Source organism: Bombina bombina, chromosome 3, assembly GCF_027579735.1.
Source record: "Bombina bombina isolate aBomBom1 chromosome 3, aBomBom1.pri, whole genome shotgun sequence".
In the NCBI taxonomy this organism is placed as follows: Eukaryota; Metazoa; Chordata; class Amphibia; order Anura; family Bombinatoridae; genus Bombina; species Bombina bombina.
The window spans coordinates 775,558,657-775,581,242 of NC_069501.1; the positions used below are offsets into that span (position 1 = coordinate 775,558,657).

General features: G+C 38.6%; 1 protein-coding gene across 1 annotated transcript in view; it reads left to right on the forward strand.

Moving 5' to 3' along the window:
* The first annotated feature begins 611 nt into the window (after positions 1-611).
* TMEM182 (transmembrane protein 182) overlaps positions 612-22,586 on the forward strand; it is a 57,769-nt gene continuing 35,794 nt past the window's right edge. Inside the window, exons 1-2 of the mRNA XM_053707664.1 lie at positions 612-914; positions 1,114-1,222. Of these exons, the coding sequence (XP_053563639.1) occupies positions 774-914; positions 1,114-1,222 (250 nt within the window). The 5' untranslated portion in view covers positions 612-773. The remainder of the gene's footprint in view (positions 915-1,113; positions 1,223-22,586) is intronic.

Consider the following 22,586-nt stretch of genomic DNA (forward strand, 5'->3'; position numbering starts at 1 on the left):
CAATCAGCAAGAACAACCCAGGTTGTTCACCAAAAATAGGCCGGTTTCTAAACTTACATTCTTGCTTTTCAAATAAAGATACCAAGAGAATGAAGAAAATTTGATAATAGGAGTAAATTAGAAAGTTGCTTAAAATTGCATGCTCTATCTGAATCACAAAAGAAAAAAAAAATGGTTCAGTGTCCCTTTAAATATTAAAAATAATTTAAATGAATGGTATAGATTACAAATGTGTTATATCTTTTCTGTAAATATTTGTATTTCATTCATAAACAGTGATAAAATATTAAGTAATATGTGTAAATAGTTTGTGTGTTGCAGAGTAATTATGCATTGTCAAAATCAGTACAACTAGTATAATAGTTTTTTTATTTTAATTATTATTATTGCTAATAATAATTATATGTGACCATAGTAAAAGTTGTAATAGGATTATTTATATTAAAAATATTATTGTTAATATCTTTAACTACATACTAATAATGAACAAATAAAAAACACCCTGCACACCATCCCTTGTCTGTTATGAAAGGTCAGTTATTTTTGACTGGACACACCCTATAACAGTAACTTTGCAATGCTGCTCAAGTTCTGAAATAGAAACAGCTCATCGTTAATGAGTTTGGAGTTTGCCATCTGCAAACAGCTTGAGAACTAGATGTAAATACATTTCAGGGAAGCAGCACATAACCTCTCTTATAGGAAAATCTGCACCATTTTTATCAATTAGGGATCATTGATTTGTGTTAAATTTTGGACTTCTTGAATACAATATGAAGCTAAGCGTTGGAATATTTTTTGGAGGCTTGTTTGGTGCTATGGGATTTTTAATCTTTTTAGTGGCATTTGGATCAGATTATTGGGTTCTTGCCATGGAAGTTGAAAATTGCTCTGCGAATCAAAGCAGTTTGACGGTGAGTATTTTTTGTTTTCTATGTGTTGCATCTCCTCTGGTCATGCAGAATATGATTCTGTAATGTAAATGTTTAGCATAATGACAAATGGCGTGAGTGAAACTAGGTGAATGTAATATTTTAAACTGCATATCTAAAATATTATGGGAGCAACTGTGTATGTTGTAAAACTTACAATATTATTATGTGTTATCTTTAGGGTGAAGATAGTAATTCTGTCCTTTTACACCATGAAGGATTCTTTTGGAGATGCTGGTTTAAGAGTGATATAGGAAATGACACAAACAACATGGGAGCTTTTTGGATAAGTAAGTTAGATAACAATACCATAAACCCTGATTTGTAACTGACAACAATCTCACAGTTTACCATTTTCTACCAAACTATGCTCACATCTATGATATGAACCGCCCGAGAGTTTAATTCACAGTGATTCACAGTGATCATTAGACACAGAAGACTTTCTAGCCGACTTTCAGTGAGGTTTCTATGCACATATAGGGGCATATTTATCAATGTGCGAGTGGACATGATACAAAGTAGCATATCATGTCCGCTGCACATCGATAAATGTTGACCGCATACGCTGTCGGTATTTTATCATTGCACCAGCAGTTCTTGTGAACTGCTGGTGCAATACCGCACCCTGCAGATTTGCGGCCAATCGGCCGCTAGCAGGGGGTGTCATTCAGCCTGATCGTATTTGATCGGGTTGATTTCTGTCCGCGGCCTCAGAGCAGATGGACAAGTTATGGAGCAATGGTCTTTAGACCGCTGCTTCATAACTTCTGTTTCCGGCGAGCCTGAAGGCTCGCCAGGAACAAAGGGCATCAAGCTCCGTACGGAGCTTGATAAATATGCCCCATAGTGGGAATCATTTGTAAGCTGATGCTTAGTACATACAATATGCATCTATCACACTAGGTCATTCACTCTGCCCACCAATCTTGCTATTACTACTGCAGGTACCTAAGAGTGTTTTTAATGTTCACCTTCCTATTTTAATTGTGTGTTTTTCTAATAAAAGTTAATTTTTAAATTGCATTCTAATTCCTCCATACAAACATTGTTGTCAATTTCTCCTTGCCCATATCAGCTTTGCAGCTGCTTATTGTATACTGTTTCTTTATCCAGTTCAAGGACTGTTATACTTCTATTAACCCCTTGAGTGCTATACATGTGGTCTCTCCACCTCTCATTATATCTTCATAAGTTGTAACCACTACACAGCACCTCTATTCCTACTATAAGACTCATTACTGAAAGTCGTATTCTTAGGATTAAAAGGGTTATTTACAACACTAGTAGTGCCATTGGTTTTCCTCTGTTTTTTAAATTTAGCATTTACATTTAGTTAGCAAATGTGCTTCATCTTACATCTAGAATGTCTGCTCTAATACAAAGATCACCTTCTTTTTATTTCAGTATAGGAAACAGTTATCCTATACATTTGTACCAGTGCTAGATTTGTTAATATTCCTTTTTCTTGGAAACAATATTTAGAAGAAACAGCTGGAACCAAGGAAATTATATTCTAATTCCTTCAATATTACAGAATTTTGTTGTTCAAATTGAGTTTTTACACTTTTTTTCAAAAGTGGGTTCATAGAATGTGTTGTTTTACAAATACAAAAACACTACATGTGCTGTTATTATTATTTGTATTTATTTGTAAAAGACCTCAATATTCCACAACGCTGTAAGAGGTTTATACACACATCTCTCTCTAAATAACTTTTCTTGTAGAGTATGGTATTTTCTATACGAATGTCTTAATGGAATTTTATCGTATTAAAATCCACTGTAAGATATATTAAAGGGCTCTGTTCCAGTTTGTAAAACGTTGTCCCCCATTTATGAAGCTGCTTAATTATCTTCTGAGCCATTTTGCAAGCCTGCAACTGAAAGTTTAGAAGAAGCAGTCATACGTCAGACAGCCCATACTTTTCATCCAGGATGATTTATAAGCCCTGCTTGTGCACCCAGGTGGTAAACTGCCATATAATAAGATAACAAGTATAAATACCAAATACTAACCATTAATATAACTATTAACCCGAATCCTTAAAGCCTAAACTAATCTCTGTAACAGCAAGCAACATTGTGGTCTACAACATTGTCTTTTGTGCTTTTAAATGGGTATCAATACTGGATTGTTTTTTAGTGTCAATGGAAATATCTTCCGTTGAGTATTTTTTGTGTCCAAAGTCCCACAAGCTGACAGAAATACACAGATTAAGATTTTTGTTAAATGTACACAAAGGGAAAATAGATGAGCCAGGTGCAGTACATTCTGTGTCATAAATTAGGACAGCTGATGGAATACAAGGAAGTAGAAGTCAGATAAAAACACTAAAGTGCCATATTTTGCACCCATGCCTTAGATTGAACAACCCTGATTTAAATGTTCTGCTAATATTTATATATATAATAGTGCTGGAAACACATAGCACTCTTGAAGACCTGAAGTAAAGTGTTAAAGGTACAGCAAAATCAAAATTAAAAGGGACATTATACACTAGATTTTTCTTAGCATAAATGTTTTATAGATGATCCATTTATACAGCCTATACAGCTTTTTTTTAAAAAAATGTATAGTTTTGCTTATTTTTAAATAACATTGCGCTGATTTTCAGACTCCTAACCAAGCCCCAAAGTTTTAGGAGAATACTGATGTATACCTACTCCAGCTTGCTCCTGTTTGTATAAAGGGTCTTTTTTTCATATGAAGAGGAAGGGGGAGGGGGGGAGTGTCTGTTTTTTTTTTTGTATAGAATCACTTTCAGTGGGTGTTACAACTAACCTTTTTAACAGAGCTAAACTGGGAGCTTCTAAGTAAATTTATAAACAGTTTTATACAGTATATGTGCATATTATTCTTTATAGTAGTGTCTATTACATGCAGTTAAATGAAAATTGGTGTATACTGTTCCTTCATAGAGCTACGAAACCCCAACATTTTCTTTCAGAATTCAGAAAGAGCATACAACTTTCCAAGTTACCTTGCTTCATTCTCTTGGTATCATTTGCTGGAGGAGCAGTAATGCACTACTAAGAGCTAATTGAACACTAGTGAGCCAATCACAAGAGACAAATGTGTGCAGGCACCAATCACCGGTTAGCTCCCACTAGTGTTTGATATGTATACACTCTTTTTCAACAACGGATACCAAGAGAATAAAAATCATTTAAAAAATAAGGGAAATTAAAAGTGTCTTAAAATGGGGGGCGTGTCCAAGTTGCGGCCATGATCAGTTGCATTATCTGAGGCTCCTCATGTGTGAACTATAATCGGCCAATTATTTGCTCAATTTTACACTTCTCTGCCACATACTATTATAAATTGAGTAGAGCAAGTGATGGGGTACCAAACGATCCTAACTATCCTACGGTAAATGCTACGAGACCCAGAGTTGATCAGCTTGTCACCAGCAGGCCGCCTTTCTATGTTGATCCAGCATCCCCTCCCAGGCATCGGACGGTCCTGCTGGCCATGAGCTGACTACGTTCTTCACTTCAGAGTGCTACAAACTCCCAGAGGGGGCCACTTGTACAACCATTGCTGTGGTATTTCAAGCATACTGGGATCCCCTTTGCATCTAACAAATCTGCTGACACTTCAGAACGCTGGGCCTGACCTCAGATTATTAAAATGGCCGCGACTGACCTGGAAACGGACACGATACTCGATCCATCTGACCGATCCTTAGCAGCTTTTAAGCACAGCCTGTCTCAGCTTTTCAGATTAGTTTCCAAAAGCCTGCTGATCTCTGAGAGGGCTGACGAAGGCCGACAATCTCAGAGCACTGGGTCTGTGGATACCGGGAGGTGCATGAAGCCAGCGCTGCCGCTACCTTGCAGGAGACACCAGACACTGCGGACAGCACGACCCTTACAAAACCCAAAGGTAGACAATTCCAGAAGACGTGGCCCCCTCCTACATGGCCCCTCATTCTACGGGATGTCAGCTAAGCCAAGGAGAGATTCTGCTGTGGCCCAAAGAAGGCGCCCTTTGGGTGCGGTGCAGGCTCTTCCTAAAGCAAACAAACCAAGCCGCAAGGCAGTGAGTATATGGGAGCTATATGACAGAGTCGGGAGACCTCCAACCTTTATCTACTGGAGACCTACACAAGCGGAGGAGCCTCACACCGGAGCCCTATGCTCACCCAGTACTGCCGTTATTGTCAATTGTCTCAACACAGTATGGATAGTGCCGGAGTCCGGGCTGCCGTTCAGATGTGAGCTCAGCAAGACAGGTGTTGGCTGACTTTTACCGTAGACCCCATTAGCAGTTCCTTAGTATACATGACCGGAATTGCTCTGTTCTTTATTCTACGGATTGAACTATCTACTCCAATTTATAGACTTTACAACTCTTAATCCACAATCTGAGACCCTCACCAAAATGATGCTGTTAAACTGGCTCTGCAAACATTTACATAAGAGAGTTTAAACCTAGACTCGAGCTTGATCCAGCTAAGGGACTGTACATAAACCCCCTTGCACCCTTTTTTGATGTTTATGAATAGGGTGCATGCACTGTTATAAGGTTTGCAAGGCCGGTATACATTTCACTTGGCGAGCAATGTTTTATCATCAGCAGACAATGTTATAAAATGTCCTGTGCTGTTTCTGATAGATTCAAGTATTGCTTAGCTCTCAAATAATGTCTTCAGATTAGACTCTGACAATATAATGATACTAAGTATTATAGTATACAAAGAAAGTTTTAGGATAGCTTTTTTTTTTAGCTCTCTTATCTCTAACCACACCATCTAGTCTCCTCTACCCTAGTGCAGTTTACTCTTAGAACACCAAAAACAGAATATGAGGTGAGGGATATAATTCATACCGCAAGAGAAGGAGATACTTATGCTCGGTGCAGAACCAGAATAGGTTAAAATTCACACAACTTGGTACTAAATTTGTCATACCGTTAGCAGTGACAGCCACTTGAACTTATAATGAGGGCAGAGCCTGACATTTGCGAAGATTTCTCATGCTGCTGAATGTTACTGGTCTCTAAAGTTGTATATCTGGGTCATTAATTTTTTCCTTTATATTAGGCTATAGTAGGCTACTGAGATTCCGTAATGGACTCTACTCATTGTCACATGTAGACGTGCAGCTTAGATAACAGTGATTGCGTTCTCATAAGATATATGCTCTGCTAGGCAGATCTTGCAGGGGGGACCCAGTCTACTGGCAGTAAGAGATATGTTTAAATACCCAAATGGCTAATGTATTCACTCATAGAACTGCTCGATCACTCACAACTACCTTTTGCTGACGTTATCACTCTAACTGTTTCTGAAACCCTCATTGCTCTGTTTGTATCTCCAAGTTTTACATTTCCTTATCTTCATGCGAGCCCCTTGTCATTTGTGTGTGATGAATGCCGAATCTTTGCATTGCACTGTATTGTTCACAGCCTGAGATTTTGCACTCACCATAAGTCTGGTTACTGGAGACAGTATTTCACTGGATAGGGGAGCCTCTACTATTACATCTTATTAAGTAACTATACTCCGCACAGGTTGAAGTGATATTAGAAAACAATCCTATCATATGCTGTATTTAATCTCACCAGTGAAATAATTATTTATTATTAGCTCCAGAACACGACCTGTTGTAAATATCCTAGAATATACCGCTCCAGCCCAGTCTTTATACTCCTTAACTCTCTTTATGGCCCCTCCAGTAGACTACCTTCCAAGACCTTATCACTAGAACCATTCAACCTTATACGGGCCTTATATATTCCTTTATGGCCAGACTTATTTACATTCTAAGATGTTCTCAGCTGTTCCTAAAACCTGAACCAGCACTGATCACTGTACTTTTCCTTTAGATCCTTAGATCCCTAAGTTGAAATTAGTAGGACACGCCCCCCCATTCGCCCATTATTATACGAGTGGCTCTTGCCCACTGCATTCCCCCCCCCCTGATATTTTACACAATAATAACCCTAAGCAACTAACATTAGATATAGCGATTACGATATACATGGTCCTAGGGTGACCAACATAGTAGTTGCTTGGCATTTATATACTAAAAGAAAAATGAGGTTCCATTTATGATTGTCTAGTTCGCCCGCTGTTCTCTCTTCTAATTTAGATATTTAATGTTATAAAGAATAGATGGGCTTAAGCTTTTCCATACACAGGTAAATATTCTCTCTTTATTGCTCTATAAGTAATTGAGATATATGGAGCTCCTGAACCATATTTGTGAAGTTATATACTAGTTAATTATTATTTAGTCTAGATCTCTTCAGGTCTTTAATCCTCTGGTTTGCTATATAGTAACTTGCAAAAATATATTTACCTGTGTGTATTAATGTTCCTATATGAGAAGTCAATGTATATTCCTTTATTATATGTCTGACAAACTCTGTATTCTCCTTAATGTTGTTTCACATAACCTCAATAAAAAACTTATTTAAAAAAAAAAAAAAGTGTCTTAAAATGTAATGCGCTCAGATTTATGCAAGTTTATTATTGACTTTCCTAACCCATCAAATTGATTGGATAGAGCATGGATGTTTAAACAACCAATTAACTTCTATAAATAAATTTGCTTAGTTCTTGGTATACAAGAGTGTGCACTTGTAAGCCATCTCGTAGCAACCTTTGCAACATTGTTTATAGCAGTGTTATACTTAGTTACAAACACTGCTGCTATTGAGACGTGCACTTCAACAAAGGATACCAAGAAAACAAAGCAAATTTGAATTAAATGTAATTTGGAAAGTTGTTTAAAATTGACTGCTCCATCTGAATCAAATCATGAAAGCTTAACTTTGACCTTAATTGCCCTTTAAAGCTTGACTATATGAATATTAAAACACATGTAATTAAAATAAAATATGACATTATTTCATTTATATATATATATATATATATATATATATATATATATATATATATATATATATATATATATATATATATATATATATATATATATATATATATATATATATATATATATATATATATGAATGAGAAGTAGAGAGTAGGGGTGGAAAACCCCTAACTCACCCTATAGCGCTACTAAAAAGGGAATAAAGTACCCCTAAATTGGGCACCTCTATATACTATTCTTTCTGTTGGATATACCTGCAGCCAGTCCCTAGTGACTAGAGGAGTCCCTTCACACCTCTAATAATAAAAACATAGAAACAAAAGGGTAACAGGATGGCACTTGGTGCAACAGATAGTAATAAAAACTGATACTAATCAGTCTACTCTGTATCATAAAAAAATTACAGTAACAAATAAACAGTCTGAGTAAGGATGATTACATTTAAATAAAAATAAAAAGGTACACAGTCCAGGATTGCTGTAACACAGTTAGTAGATGTTTATAATGGTATCTTCATAAACCTCTCCCCCTTGGATGTGCACTTACTTTAAGCAACCTCAATCCTATGAGGTAAGAATGAAGCAGTATCGCTGAAAGGCTTGGTACCCCCTGAAGTATGGATCATCCGAACAATTAGGTTTCTTTATGTACAAGCTCCAAAAGTGAACCCCTTGCCTGTATTCAGAATTCAACGTGACACTTGTAATCTTGCACTCTCTGGTGGATGGGAACTTTCAATCTCAGTCACCGTTCTGTCTAATGGGTGGGTGTAATTGAGTTCGGCGAGCCCCTATGACGTGAAGTTGTGACGTCAGTGAGTGGGCTGGTTCTTCCTCTGCAGACCTAATTGTTCGGCTGATCCATACTTCAGGGGGTACCAAGCCTTTCAGCGATACTGCTTCATTCTTACCTCATAGGATTGAGGTTGCTTAAAGTAAGTGCACATCCAAGGGGGAGAGATTTATGAAGATACCATTATAAACATCTACTAACTGTGTTACAGCAATCCTGGACTGTGTACCTTTTTATTTTTATTTAAATGTAATCATCCTTACTCAGACTGTTTATTTGTTACTGTCATTTTTTTATGATACAGTGGAGACTGATTAGTATCAGTTTTTATTATTATCTGTTGCACCAAGCGCCATCCTGTTACCCTTTTGTTTCTATATATATATTTATATATATATTTAATTAAATATTTAGATAGATTACATGCTGTTTATTAAAATAAACGTATAACAGTGATTTAAATGGATATGGTTTAGGACAATGTTTGGGACTGGGAAGGACTCAATGGTGTCTGTATTTGTATGTGTACAGATATATATGTGTGTGTGTGTATATATGTATGTATGTATGAAGTGTTTTAAAAAATATATTACAAATCAAAATCATAGGTTGGCAACTTTGTAGAATCATTTTAATTTTATTTTTACATGGGATAAGAAAAGAGCTATCCCAAGTATGTCTAAATATTCAAATGATTTTCCTATTAGTAGAGTAAGAAAGAATGTCTCAACATTCTTTACATTTTTGTAAAAATCAACTTTATTGTAATTTATTTAAAGGCCTTCAAGCCTTAGGTCAACTTCTGCTCATTACGATCCATGGAGATCTATTTTGTGAGGGATTTAGAACACCTGCACTATCCAACATCCATATATTAGCATGCACTAGGCTTTCAAAAGCTAATATATAACTATTAATTTGTAATATGAGAGCAAAAGTAAAGCGCTATTGATTTAACTTGAGTGGTGTTAGAGCACAATAGCACCAATATTTTTGCATTCCACTTGTAATCTAGGCCATTGTTGTTCCAGAAATGATTACCACGATCAGACACTAAGCAAATCAAGATATAGATTTTGGGCTAGATTACAAGTGGAACGCTAATATATTGCGTGCCCGTAAACAGGCAAATTCGCCAGTTTACAGGCATACAATAAATACCCAGCCATTACAAGTGCCCATAAAATTAACCAGAGGTTAATTTTTAAAATGTTCTCCAATTGCCCCCCAAAATATATGTGTAGTGACATTTTGTAAATTAAAAATAATAGCATTTTTATTTTATTTTTAAAAAACGTCACTAAGCAGTTTTAAGGGGTTAAATGGAGCGGGTGTGGGGTGTTAGAAGTGCCTTTACATTGCCGTCTATGGGGACTATATGTTCACTATAAATATATATGTATATGCTTATTTTTCTTATATATTTATGTGTTAATATATGTATATACACTTATTAACACATATATTCATATACTGTACATATATATTTAAATTTGCTGTCTATCACTGCACAACTTACCCCCTTCGCTGCTCTAGGTTCTCATTCGCCTAACTTGTAATACTAGTGCATATATGCGTGCGCTGGTATTACTAAGTTGAGCGCAAATATAGCTTTCACGGAAGCGATATTTTGCGCTCCACTTATAATCTAGCCCTTTATGTTTATTATTAATATTATCATTATTAATATAAATAAGAGATGATTAAATAAACCTATATATCTATATCTATCTATCTGTCACTCAGACTAGACAAACAGTCACAAGACACAAATACTATCTACCCGTCTTTAAATACGCCTTTTGTTTCTATTATTTGTGGAGTGTTTTGTGGCAATTATATAATGCAGTTTAATATGACAACCTCAATTTACAGATTTATGTCTAGAAGGTCAACAATGTTTACTAATTATCTGATTCAGTTGTGACCTAATGTATTTGCAAAACAGCACTCATTTAGCAATCAGTAAGCGTTTTCTATAAACAGAAGCATATGCTATTTTATTAACCAAATATTGTATGATTTTGTATTGTTGATACTTAATGACTTGTTTTACAGTATGTACAATTTAAAAATATTAAGGGCCAGATTACAAGTGGAGCACTATGTATGACTTCTGCGAAAGCGATATTTGCGCTCATTTTAATAATACCAAGTGCACGCAAATGTGCGCTGGTATTACAAGTTAGGTGCAATGCGAACGTGAGACCGCGTTCGCATTACTAGGAAGCATTCCATAGGCTTCAATGGAAGCCTCGTTCTCATGCCGTGACACACAGCATGAGTACCTAGCGCAGCAAAGGGGGTAAGTAGCGCAGTGTGCATATATATGTACAGTATCCCACAAAAGTAAGTACATCGCTCACATTTGTATAAATAATTTATTATATCTTTTCATGTGACAAAACTAAAGAAATGACACTTTGCTACAATGTAAAGTAGTGAGTGTACAGCCTGTGTAAAAGTGTAAATTTGCTGTCCCCTTAAAATAACTCAACACACAGCCATAAATATATATACATATATATTTATGTGTTAATATATGTATATACACATATTATCACTTAAATATATATGTATGTAAGCATATACATATATATTTACAGGGAACACACAGTTGCCATAGACCGCAATGTAAAGGCACTTTTCAGTGGTGTTTTGTTTTTAACAACCCGCACCCGCCAACTTTAGTCCCTTATAACTGCTTTGTGCAGTTACTTTGTTAAAACATAAAGATGCAACTATTTCTCTTGTAAGGTGTATCCAGTCCACGGATCATCCATTACTTGTGGGATATTCTCCTTCCCAACAGGAAGTTGCAAGAGGATCACCTCATATAGCTCCTCCCCTAACTGCCATACCCAGTCATTCTCTTGCAACTCTCAACATAGCTGGAGGTAGTAAGAGGAAAGTGGTGTAATATAGTTAGTTTTTTCTTCAATCAAGAGTTTATTGTTTTTAAATGGTACCGGAGTCGTACTATTTTATCTCAGGCAGCATTTAGAAGAAGAATCTGCCTGCGTTTTCTATGATCTTAGCAGAAGTAACTAAGATCCACTGCTGTTCTCACATATGTCTGAGGAGTGAGGTAACTTCAGAGGGAGAATAGCGTGCAGGGTATCCTGCAAAAAGGTATGTGCAGTTTTAAGTTTTTCTAGGGATGGAATTGCTAGAAAATGGTGCTGATACCGAATTAATGTAAGTTAAGCCTAAATACAGTGATTTAATAGCGACTAGTATCAGGCTTGCTATAAGAGGTATATACTCTGATTAATGTGCAATATAAAACGTTTGCTGGCATGTTTAATCGTTTTTATATATGCTTTGGTGATAAAACTTATTGGGGCCTAGTTTTTTTCCACATGGCTTGCTTTATTTTTGCCTAGAAACAGTTTCCTGAGGCTTTCCACTGTTATAGTATAAAAGTTACAGTTGGTGCAGTTAAAATTACAAACTGTGACATTCAGCTTCCCTCAGCAGTCCCCTGCATGCTATAGGACATCTCTGAAGGGCTCAAAAGGCTTCAAAAGTCGTGTATTGAGGAAGGTAAAGCCACAAAACATATTTTTCGTTTTGTTAATCTGTTTTTTGTATTAAGGGGTTAATCATCCATTTGCAAGTGGGTGCAATGCTCTGCTAACTTGTTACATACACTGTAAAAATTTCGTTAGTTTAACTGCCTTTTTTCACTGTTATTTCAAATTTTGGCAAAATTTGTTTCTCTTAAAGGCACAGTAACGTTTTTTTTATATTGCTTGTTAACTTGATTTAAAGTGTTTTCCAAGCTTGCTAGTCTCATTGCTAGTCTGTATAAACATGTCTGACATAGAGGAAACTCCTTGTTCATTATGTTTAAAAGCCATGGTGGAACCCCATAGGAGAATGTGTACTAAATGTATTGATTTCACTTTAAACAATAAAGATCAGCTGTTATCTTTAAAAGAATTATCACCAGAGGATTCTGACGAGGGGGAAGTTATGCCGACTAACTCTCCCCACGTGTCGGACCCTTTGACTCCCGCTCAAGGGACTCACGCTAAAATGGCGCCAAGTACATCAAAGAAGCCCATAGCGATTACTTTGCAGGACATGGCAGCAATCATGGATAATACCCTGTCAGCGGTATTAGCCAGACTGCCTGAATTCAGAGGAAAGCGCGATAGCTCTGGGGTTAGACTTAATACAGAGCGCGCAGATGCTTTAAGGCCCATGTCTGATACTGCGTCACAATATGCAGAAGCTGAGGAAGGAGAGCTTCAGTCTGTGAGTGACATTTCTGATTCGGGGAAACCTGATTCAGATATTTCTACTTTTAAATTTAAGCTTGAGAACCTCCGTGTATTGCTTGGGGAGGTATTAGCTGCTCTGAATGACTGTGACACAATTGCAGTGCCAGAGAAATTGTGTAGACTGGATAAATACTATGCAGTGCCGGTGTGTACTGATGTTTTTCCAATTCCTAAAAGGTTTACAGAAATTATTAATAAGGAGTGGGATAGACCCGGTGTGCCGTTTCCCCCCCCTCCTATTTTTAGAAAAATGTTTCCAATAGACGCCACCACACGGGACTTATGGCAGACGGTTCCTAAGGTGGAGGGAGCAGTTTCTACTTTAGCAAAGCGTACCACTATCCCTGTCGAGGACAGTTGTGCTTTTTCAGATCCAATGGATAAAAAATTAGAAGGTTACCTTAAGAAAATGTTTATTCAACAAGGTTTTATCCTGCAGCCCCTTGCATGCATTGCGCCTGTCACTGCTGCTGCAGCGTTCTGGTTTGAGTCTCTGGAAGAGGCCTTTCAGACAGCTACTCCATTGACTGAAATACTTGACAAGCTTACAACACTTAAGCTAGCTAATTCTTTTGTTTCTGATGCCATTGTTCATTTGACTAAATTAACGGCTAAGAATTCTGGATTCACCATCCAGGTGCGTAGGGCGCTATGGCTTAAATCTTGGTCAGCTGACGTGACTTCAAAGTCTAAATTACTTAACATTCCCTACAAGGGGCAGACCCTATTCGGGCCTGGTTTGAAGGAAATTATTGCTGACATTACTGGAGGTAAGGGTCATACCCTTCCTCAGGACAGGGCCAGATCAAGGGCCAAACAGTCTAATTTTTGTGCCTTTCGAAATTTCAAGGCAGGTGCAGCATCAACTTCCTCTGCTACAGAACAAGAGGGAACTTTTGCTCAATTCAAGCCGGGCTGGAAACCTAACCAGTCCTGGAACAAAGGCAAGCAGGCCAGAAAGCCTGCTGCTGCCTCTAAGACAGCATGAAGGAACGGCCCCCTATCCGGTAACGGATCTAGTAGGGGGCAGACTTTCTCTCTTCGCCCAGGCATGGGCAAGAGATGTTCAGGATCCCTGGGCGTTGGAGATCATATCTCAGGTATATCTTCTGGACTTCAAAGCTTCCCCTCCTCAAGGGAGATTTCACCTTTCAAGATTATCTGTAAACCAGATAAAGAAAAAGGCATTTTTACGCTGTGTGCAAGACCTCCTAGTTATGGGAGTGATCTGTCCAGTTCCACAGACGGAACAGGGACAGGGCTTTTATTCAAATCTGTTTGTGGTTCCCAAAAAAGAGGGAACCTTCAGACCCATTTTGGATCTAAAAATCTTAAACAAATTCCTCAGAGTTCCATCGTTCAAAATGGAAACTATTCGGACCATCCTACCTATGATCCAGGAGGGTCAGTACATGACCACAGTGGATTTGAAGGATGCTTAACTTCAAATACCGATTCACAAAGATCATCATCGGTTCCTAAGGTTTGCCTTTCTGGACAGGCATTACCAATTTGTGGCTCTTCCCTTCGGGTTAGCTACAGCTCCAAGAATCTTTACAAAGGTTCTGGGATCGCTTCTGGCGGTCCTAAAACCGCAAGGTATATCAGTGGCCCCTTATCTGGACGACATCCTGATACAGGCGTCAAGCTTTCAGATTGCCAAGTCACATACGGACATAGTTCTGGCATTTCTCAAGTCACATGGGTGGAAGGTGAACGAGGAAAAGAGTTCTCTATCCCCACTCACAAGAGTCTCCTTCCTAGGGACTCTGATAGATTCTGTAGAAATGAAGATTTACCTGACAGAATCCAGGTTATCAAAGCTTCTAAAATCTTGCCGTGTTCTTCATTCTATTCCGCACCCTTCGGTGGCTCAGTGTATGGAAGTAATCGGCTTGATGGTAGCGGCGATGGACATAGTGCCATTTGCGCGCCTACACCTCAGACCGCTGCAACTATGCATGCTCAGTCAGTGGAATGGGGATTACACAGATTTGTCCCCTCTGCTAAATCTGGATCAAGAGACCGGAGATTCTCTTCTCTGGTGGCTTTCTCGGGTCCATCTGTCCAAAGGTATGACCTTTCGCAGGCCAGATTGGACAATTGTAACAACAGATGCCAGCCTTCTAGGTTGGGGTGCAGTCTGGAATTCCCTGAAGGCTCAGGGATCGTGGACTCAGGAGGAGAAACTCCTCCCAATAAATATTCTGGAGTTAATAGCAATATTCAATGCTCTTCTAGCTTGGCCTCAGTTAGCAATCCTGAGGTTCATCAGATTTCAGTCGGATAACATCACGACTGTGGCTTACATCAACCATCAAGGGGGAACCAGGAGTTCCCTAGCGATGTTAGAAGTCTCCAAGATAATTCGCTGGGCAGAGACTCACTCTTGCCACCTATCAGCAATCCATATCCCAGGTGTAGAGAACTGGGAAGCGGATTTTCTAAGTCGTCAGACTTTTCATCCGGGGGAGTGGGAACTCCATCCGGAGGTGTTTGCTCAATTGGTTCATCGTTGGGGCAGACCAGAACTGGATCTCATGGCTTCTCGCCAGAACGCCAAGCTTCCTTGTTACGGATCCAGGTCCAGGGACCCAGAAGCGGCACTGATAGATGCTCTAGCAGCACCTTGGTTCTTCAACCTGGCTTATGTGTTTCCACCGTTTCCTCTGCTCCCTCGACTGATTGCCAAAATCAAACAGGAGAGAGCATTGGTGATATTGATAGCGCCTGCGTGGCCACGCAGGACCTGGTATGCAGACCTAGTGGACATGTCATCCTTTCCACCATGAACCCTGCCTCTGAGACAAGACCTTCTACTACAAGGTCCTTCCAATCATCCGAATCTAATTTCTCTGAGACTGACTGCATGGAGATTGAACGCTTGATTTTATCAAAGCGTGGCTTCTCCGAGTCAGTCATTGATACCCTTATACAGGCACAAAAGCCTGTCACCAGGAAAATCTATCATAAGATATGGCGTAAATATCTTTATTGGTGTGAATCCAAGAATTACTCATGGAGTAAGGTTAGGATTCCTAGGATATTGTCCTTTCTCCAAGAGGGTTTGGAAAAAGGATTATCAGCTAGTTCTTTAAAGGGACAGATTTCTGCTCTGTCTATTCTTTTGCACAAGCGTCTGGCAGATGTTCCAGACGTTCAAGCTTTTTGTCAGGCTTTGGTTAGAATTAAGCCTGTGTTTAAACCTGTTGCTCCCCCATGGAGCTTAAACTTGATTCTTAAAGTTCTTCAAGGGGTTCCGTTTGAACCCCTTCATTCCATTGATATTAAACTTTTATCTTGGAAAGTTCTGTTTTTGATGGCTATTTCCTCGGCTCGGAGAGTCTCTGAGTTATCTGCCTTACATTGTGATTCTCCTTATCTGATTTTCCATTCAGATAAAGTAGTTCTGCGTACAAAACCTGGGTTTTTACCTAAGGTAGTTTCTAACAAGAATATCAATCAAGAGATTGTTGTTCCATCATTGTGTCCTAATCCTTCTTCAAAGAAGGAACGTCTTTTACATAATCTGGACGTGATCCGTGCTTTGAAGTTTTACTTACAAGCTACTAAAGATTTTCGCCAAACATCTACACTGTTTGTTGTTTACTCTGGACAGAGGAGAGGTCAAAAAGCTTCGGCAACCTCTCTTTCTTTTTGGCTTCGGAGCGTAATACGCTTAGCCTATGAGACTGCTGGACAGCAGCCCCCTGAAAGAATTACAGCTCATTCTACTAGAGCTGTGGCTTCCACCTGGGCCTTTAAGAATGAGGCTTCTGTTGAACAGATTTGCAAGGTGGCGACTTGGTCTTCGCTTCATACCTTTTCAAAATTTTACAAATTTGATACTTTTGCTTCTTCGGAGGCTATTTTTGGGAGAAAGGTTCTACAGGCAGTGGTTCCTTCCATTTAAGCTTGCCTTGTCCCTCCCTTCATCCGTGTACTTTAGCTTTGGTATTGGTATCCCACAAGTAATGGATGATCCGTGGACTGGATACACCTTACAAGAGAAAACATAATTTATGCTTACCTGATAAATTTATTTCTCTTGTGGTGTATCCAGTCCATGGCCCGCCCTGTCTTTTTAAGGCAGGTCTAAATTTTAATTTAAACTACAGTCACCACTGCACCCTATGGTTTCTCCTTTCTCGGCTTGTTTCGGTCGAATGACTGGATATGGCAGTTAGGGGAGGAGCTATATAGCAGCTCTGCTGTGGGTGATCCTCTTGCAACTTCCTGTTGGGAAGGAGAATATCCCACAAGTAATGGATGATCCGTGGACTGGATACACCACAAGAGAAATAAATTTATCAGGTAAGCATAAATTATGTTTTTTATTTTTTAATAAAGATTAATACACTAAAAATTGGGGGCAATTGGGGGACATTTTAAAAATTAGCCAAAGCTTGCGGTAGCAATAACCACTTGCAATGGTTTGTTATTTATCGCTTGCGTATTTGTCCAATTACAGACCGGCAAGTGTAGAAACTTTTTATTAAAATTATTTTTTTTTTATCGTATCCATTTTTTTCTTTTCAAATAACCCTTAAAGGTATTATCTCTACATTGATTTTGATATTTTTTTGTATTCAAAATTATCTGCTCCCATCTATACCTTTTGCAAACATTTATTTATTTATTTATTTATTTATAAAATATTTTACCAGGAAGGATACATTGAGATTTCTCTCGTTTTCAAGTATGTCCTGGGTCCACAAAACATTGCATTGATACAATAGGGTACAATAAAATTCAAAAACAATAATAATACACAATAGATGCAAAAATTTTACATAGAACAGGTAAGAAATATATAATCAACCATGACAGGTGCATTCTGTTTTGAGATATGTAGAGAGGGATCTCTTAAAAGATATTAGGCTTGGGGAAGGTTTGAAAGTGTGCAGGAGGTCATTCCATAGCTGTGGCGCTCGGTAGGAAAAGGAGGATCGAGCTGCTTTTTTTTTGTATTGAGGCAAGCTAAATAATGTGCTGGTACTGGATCGGAGGTTATAGGAGGTGGGAATAGCCGGGGAGAGCATTCTGCTCAGGTAGGGTGGGAGCTTTCCAGAAAGGCACTTAAACACAAGGCAGGAAAAATTTGATGGGTGCATCTGGATTCCAGCGACAGCTAGTTTAGTTCTTTTAGCATGTCACAATGGTGGGTCTTGTAGTTACATTGTAGCACAAAGCGGCAGAACGAGTTATACAGTGTATTAAGTTTATTAAGGTGAGTTTGCGGTGCAGGTGCATATACCAGGTCCCCATAATCCATGATAGGCATCAGCATTTGCTGTGCAATCTTTTCCTTTACTGTAGGGCTGAGGCAAGATTTGTTTCTGTACAGGGCACACCTAATTTTGGATAAAGTTTAGATGCAAGTTTTTCTATGTGGAGGCCAAAAGATGGATTAGGGTCTAAGAACATACCCAAGTATTTGAAAGAGTGGACTGCGGTAAGCGTGCAATTGGATTTTGTTTTGATGCGTAGATGGGAATTTTGTAATTTGTGTAATTTAGGCCCAGTTCCAAAGATCATTGTGACAGTTTTGTCAGTGTCATGGCACCAACACTAGCTTCAGAAACCTACAATCATATAACTGCATCATTCCTTGAGGTGCCGACGCATTGTCAATATGTTCTGAAATGTTTCACATACTTTGTGTTGAATTCTTGGGACTACATTTTAAGATAAAGATAAGCAAGCACACTGCATGCCAAGTAAATGTTCACATCAGCATTTTACAAACAGATCATTTAATTTACATGGATTCAGTGATATCCCTGAGTACCTCCTAAAGTGTTGCCCTTATGCCTGTCTGGTAACTTAAAAGATCTGTTAATTAGAAATGTGTGTATCCAAAAGAAGCTTAATCATGACACACGTAAATAAAGGCATTAATAAATATGTTTTAAAATAACAAACATTGCCAAAGGTGATTATACATTATGCAAGGGGATCATTTTTTAATGTTTGTATTTTTGTTTGTGCTTTTATAAATTATCGGGAGGCTGTATTAAAATAGAAACTCTGTGTTGTATTTCAAAGGTTTTTTTTCTCTCTCCTTTAATGTATTCCTATTGATCTTTTTTTACCTGCTGGAATATATTCGGTTGTTTACAGATAGCTCATTTACCTTGATTTTGTAATTTGAAATTACTTGTTTTCCCTGTTGTATCCCCACCTATACTGACAATGTCAGTACTTAAAGGGACTCTAAACACTAAGTACATTTCATGCATCCCCGTCTAATAATTGGTGCTGCCATTACAGGAAACTAGGTTACACTGCAGGTATCTGAAGGAGAGTTGCTGCACATGTGGACTATTCATTACCTGGTCACTAGGAGGAGGCAAACTAACCCCACATTCCAGATCTTTGATGTCAACTTCTGAATTTCTGTGATCTGTCATTGATAGGGGTTATCTGAGACCAAATTGTTTTCCTTCAGATTAGATTAGGGTTAAAACCGATATAGAATAGATATAAACAGGCCCTAATGGGGGACTCTGTTTTGGGAGTAAATACATCTGTAAGTATGGATCAAGTTTTTCAGACAAGAGTGATGGAAGGCCAAGGAGGAGGAAGGGAGAGGAGGAGGAATAATAACAATAGAACTATTGTAGCAGAGAGATAGAAAACAATCAGTAGGGAGGGATCAGTATTACTCAAGGAGAACAAGAGATACAATATTTAAAAGTTTTTAACTTGTCCAAAGCAACTCTTAGTCATGAGGAAATTAGAGTTCTACAATTAGGCTTGAATTTTGTTCCATCCACGGACTCCAATGTATTTGATACATTTATAGACCTTAATATATATACACAGATGTGTATTGGGAATTGCCACAGAATTCCACTTGACTTGTAGAGACAAGGGACAGCAACATGAGTGAAGTTTACTCCCGCTTATTCCAACCTTTTCAGCAGTTAGTGGGAGCTGTCCCATGTCTATTCACATAACAATCCATATGGAAAAGCCCTGAAAGGGTATAAGAGATAAATAGATGATTAATTGTTTGTGTGGTCAGGCTGAGAAGAAGAAAGTGGGAAGTTTGTGCAGTAGCTTAACAAGAACCAGGTGGGCTTATAGTTTATTGCATCATTTCATAAATGGAAAATACCATACCTGAATGTCGTTTTATAAGGGGTTTGTACCTTTACTATATAGTAAGCTGATCATAGCGAATGCTCAAACGCATTTCATGAGTTGTAATCCATGCCATATGAATTATAGAGTAGCAAAAGGACAATTACTGAGGATCACAGAGGATGATGTCTTTTTGGCTAACAGTAGAGCATTGATGTCTCAAGTGCACAAGTGTATCCCTGGTCTACAGTGTGCTGCTCCTTGTGAGATCCCTGGCACTGTGCTTACATTGCCTCTGATGGGCCCTGCTACTGGATGCAGACTCCTGCAGCTGTGATAAGCACATGGGGAAGATGCTGACAGGTAAATACATTACATATTCAATCGCCCACCAGCTATTAAATGGGACACTACAGTGGGAACTTTGACTCATGTATCAAGTGACCCTATCAAAGCAAGATATCTCTCTCTCTCTCCCCTCCCTCCCCCCCAACATTTTTGCTGTCCATCCGCCTCCCACCTTTCCTCCCACACCTCCCAGAAGCACAAGCAGATGATCATTACAAGCAGTGACGAACACAGTGTCACTGTCTGTAACCATCTGCCTTCTGTGGACTATTCATTACCTGGTCACCAGGAGGAGGCAAACTAACCCCACATTCCAGATCTTTGATGTCAACTTCTGAATTTCTGTGATCTGACATTGATAGGGGTTATCTGAGACCAAATTGTTTTCCCTCAGATTAGATTAGGGTTAAAACCAATATAGAATAGATATAAACAGACCCTAATGGGGGACTCTGTTTTGGGTGTCCGTCCTCCTCCCACCTTCACTCCCACACCTCCCAGAGGCACAAGCAGATAATCATTAGAGACAGTGACAAACACAGTGTCACTGTCTGTAACCATCTGCCTTCTTTGATGAATGAAGTCTTTCAACATCACAATAGGGCAGGGTGTAGGCATGAAAGGGTTAATAGCACTAAGCCACTGGTTTCCTAAAACCTTGTAACTGTACAAATGACCTTAAAAGGGACAACAAATTAACCCCCAAATCCTGTCCACACCAACGCAGTTTAATACTCACTGCCACCAATCGGATTGAACTTGATTCTGATTGGCTGATTCCATCAGCCAATCAGAAAATTCCTACCTTAATTCCGATTGGCTGATAGAATCCTATCAGCCAATCGGAATTCGAGGGACGCCATCTTGGATGACGTCCCTTAAAGGAACAGTCATTCGTCGTTCAGTCGTCGGGCCGGATGGATGTTCCGCGCTGGAGGTCTTCAGGATCCTGCCGCTTCGCTCCGGATGGATGCTGCTTGGATGAAGACTTCAATCGGATGGAAGATCCTCTTCTGCCCTGCTTGGATGAAGACTTTGACCGGATCATGGACCTCTTCAGCCCCCCGCTTGGGCTTGGATCAGGACATCGGAGGAGCTCTTCAGGACGGATCGGTGAACCTGGATGGTGAAGACAAGGTAGGAAGATCTTCAGGGGCTTAGTGTTAGGTTTATTTAAGGGGGGTTTGGGTTAGATTAGGGGTATGTGGGTGGTGGGTTGTAATGTTGGGGGGGGTATTGTATGTTTTTTTTTACAGGCAAAAGAGCTGAAATTCTTGGGGCATGCCCCGCAAAGGGCCCTGTTCAGGGCTGGTAAGGTAAAAGAGCTTTTACCTTTTTTAATTTAGAATAGGGTAGGGAATTTTTTATTTTGGGGGGCTTTGTTATTTTATTAGGGGGCTTAGAGTAGGTGTAATTAGTTTAAAATTGTTGTAATATTTTTCTTATGTTTGTAAATATTTTTTTATTTTTTGTAACTTAGTTCTTTTTTATTTTTTGTTCTTTAGCTAGTTTATTTAATTGTATTTATTTGTAGGAATTGTGTTTAATTAATTTATTGATAGTGTAGTGTTAGGTTAATTGTAGGTAATTGTAGGTAGTTTATTTAATTAATTTATTGATAGGGTAGTGTTAGGTTTAATTATATCTTAGGTTAGGATTTATTTTACAGGTAAATTTGTTATTATTTTAACTAGGTAACTATTAAATAGCTATTGTACCTGGTTAAAATAATTACCAAGTTGCCTGTAAAATAAATATTAATCCTAAAATAGCTATAATATAATTATAATTTATATTGTAGCTATATTAGGATGTATTTTACAGGTAAGTATTTATCTTTAAATAGGAATAATTTATTTAATAAGAGTTAATTTATTTCGTTAGATTTAAATTATATTTAACTTAGGGGGGTGTTAGAGTTAGGGTTAGACTTAGCTTTAGGGGTTAATCCATTTATTATAGTAGCGGTGAGCTCCGGTCGTCAGATTAGGGGTTAATAATTGAAGTTAGGTGTCGACGATGTTAGGGAGGGCAGATTAGGGGTTAATACTATTTATTATAGGGTTAGTGAGGCGGATTAGGGGTTAATACATTTATTATAGTAGCGCTCAGGTCCGCTCGGCAGATTAGGGGTTAATAAGTGTAGGCAGGTGTCGGCGACGTTGAGGGGGGCAGATTAGGGGTTAATAAATATAATATAGGGGTCGGCGGTGTTAGGGGCAGCAGATTAGGGGTACATAGGGATAACGTAGGTGGCGGCGCTTTGCGGTCGGAAGATTAGGGGTTA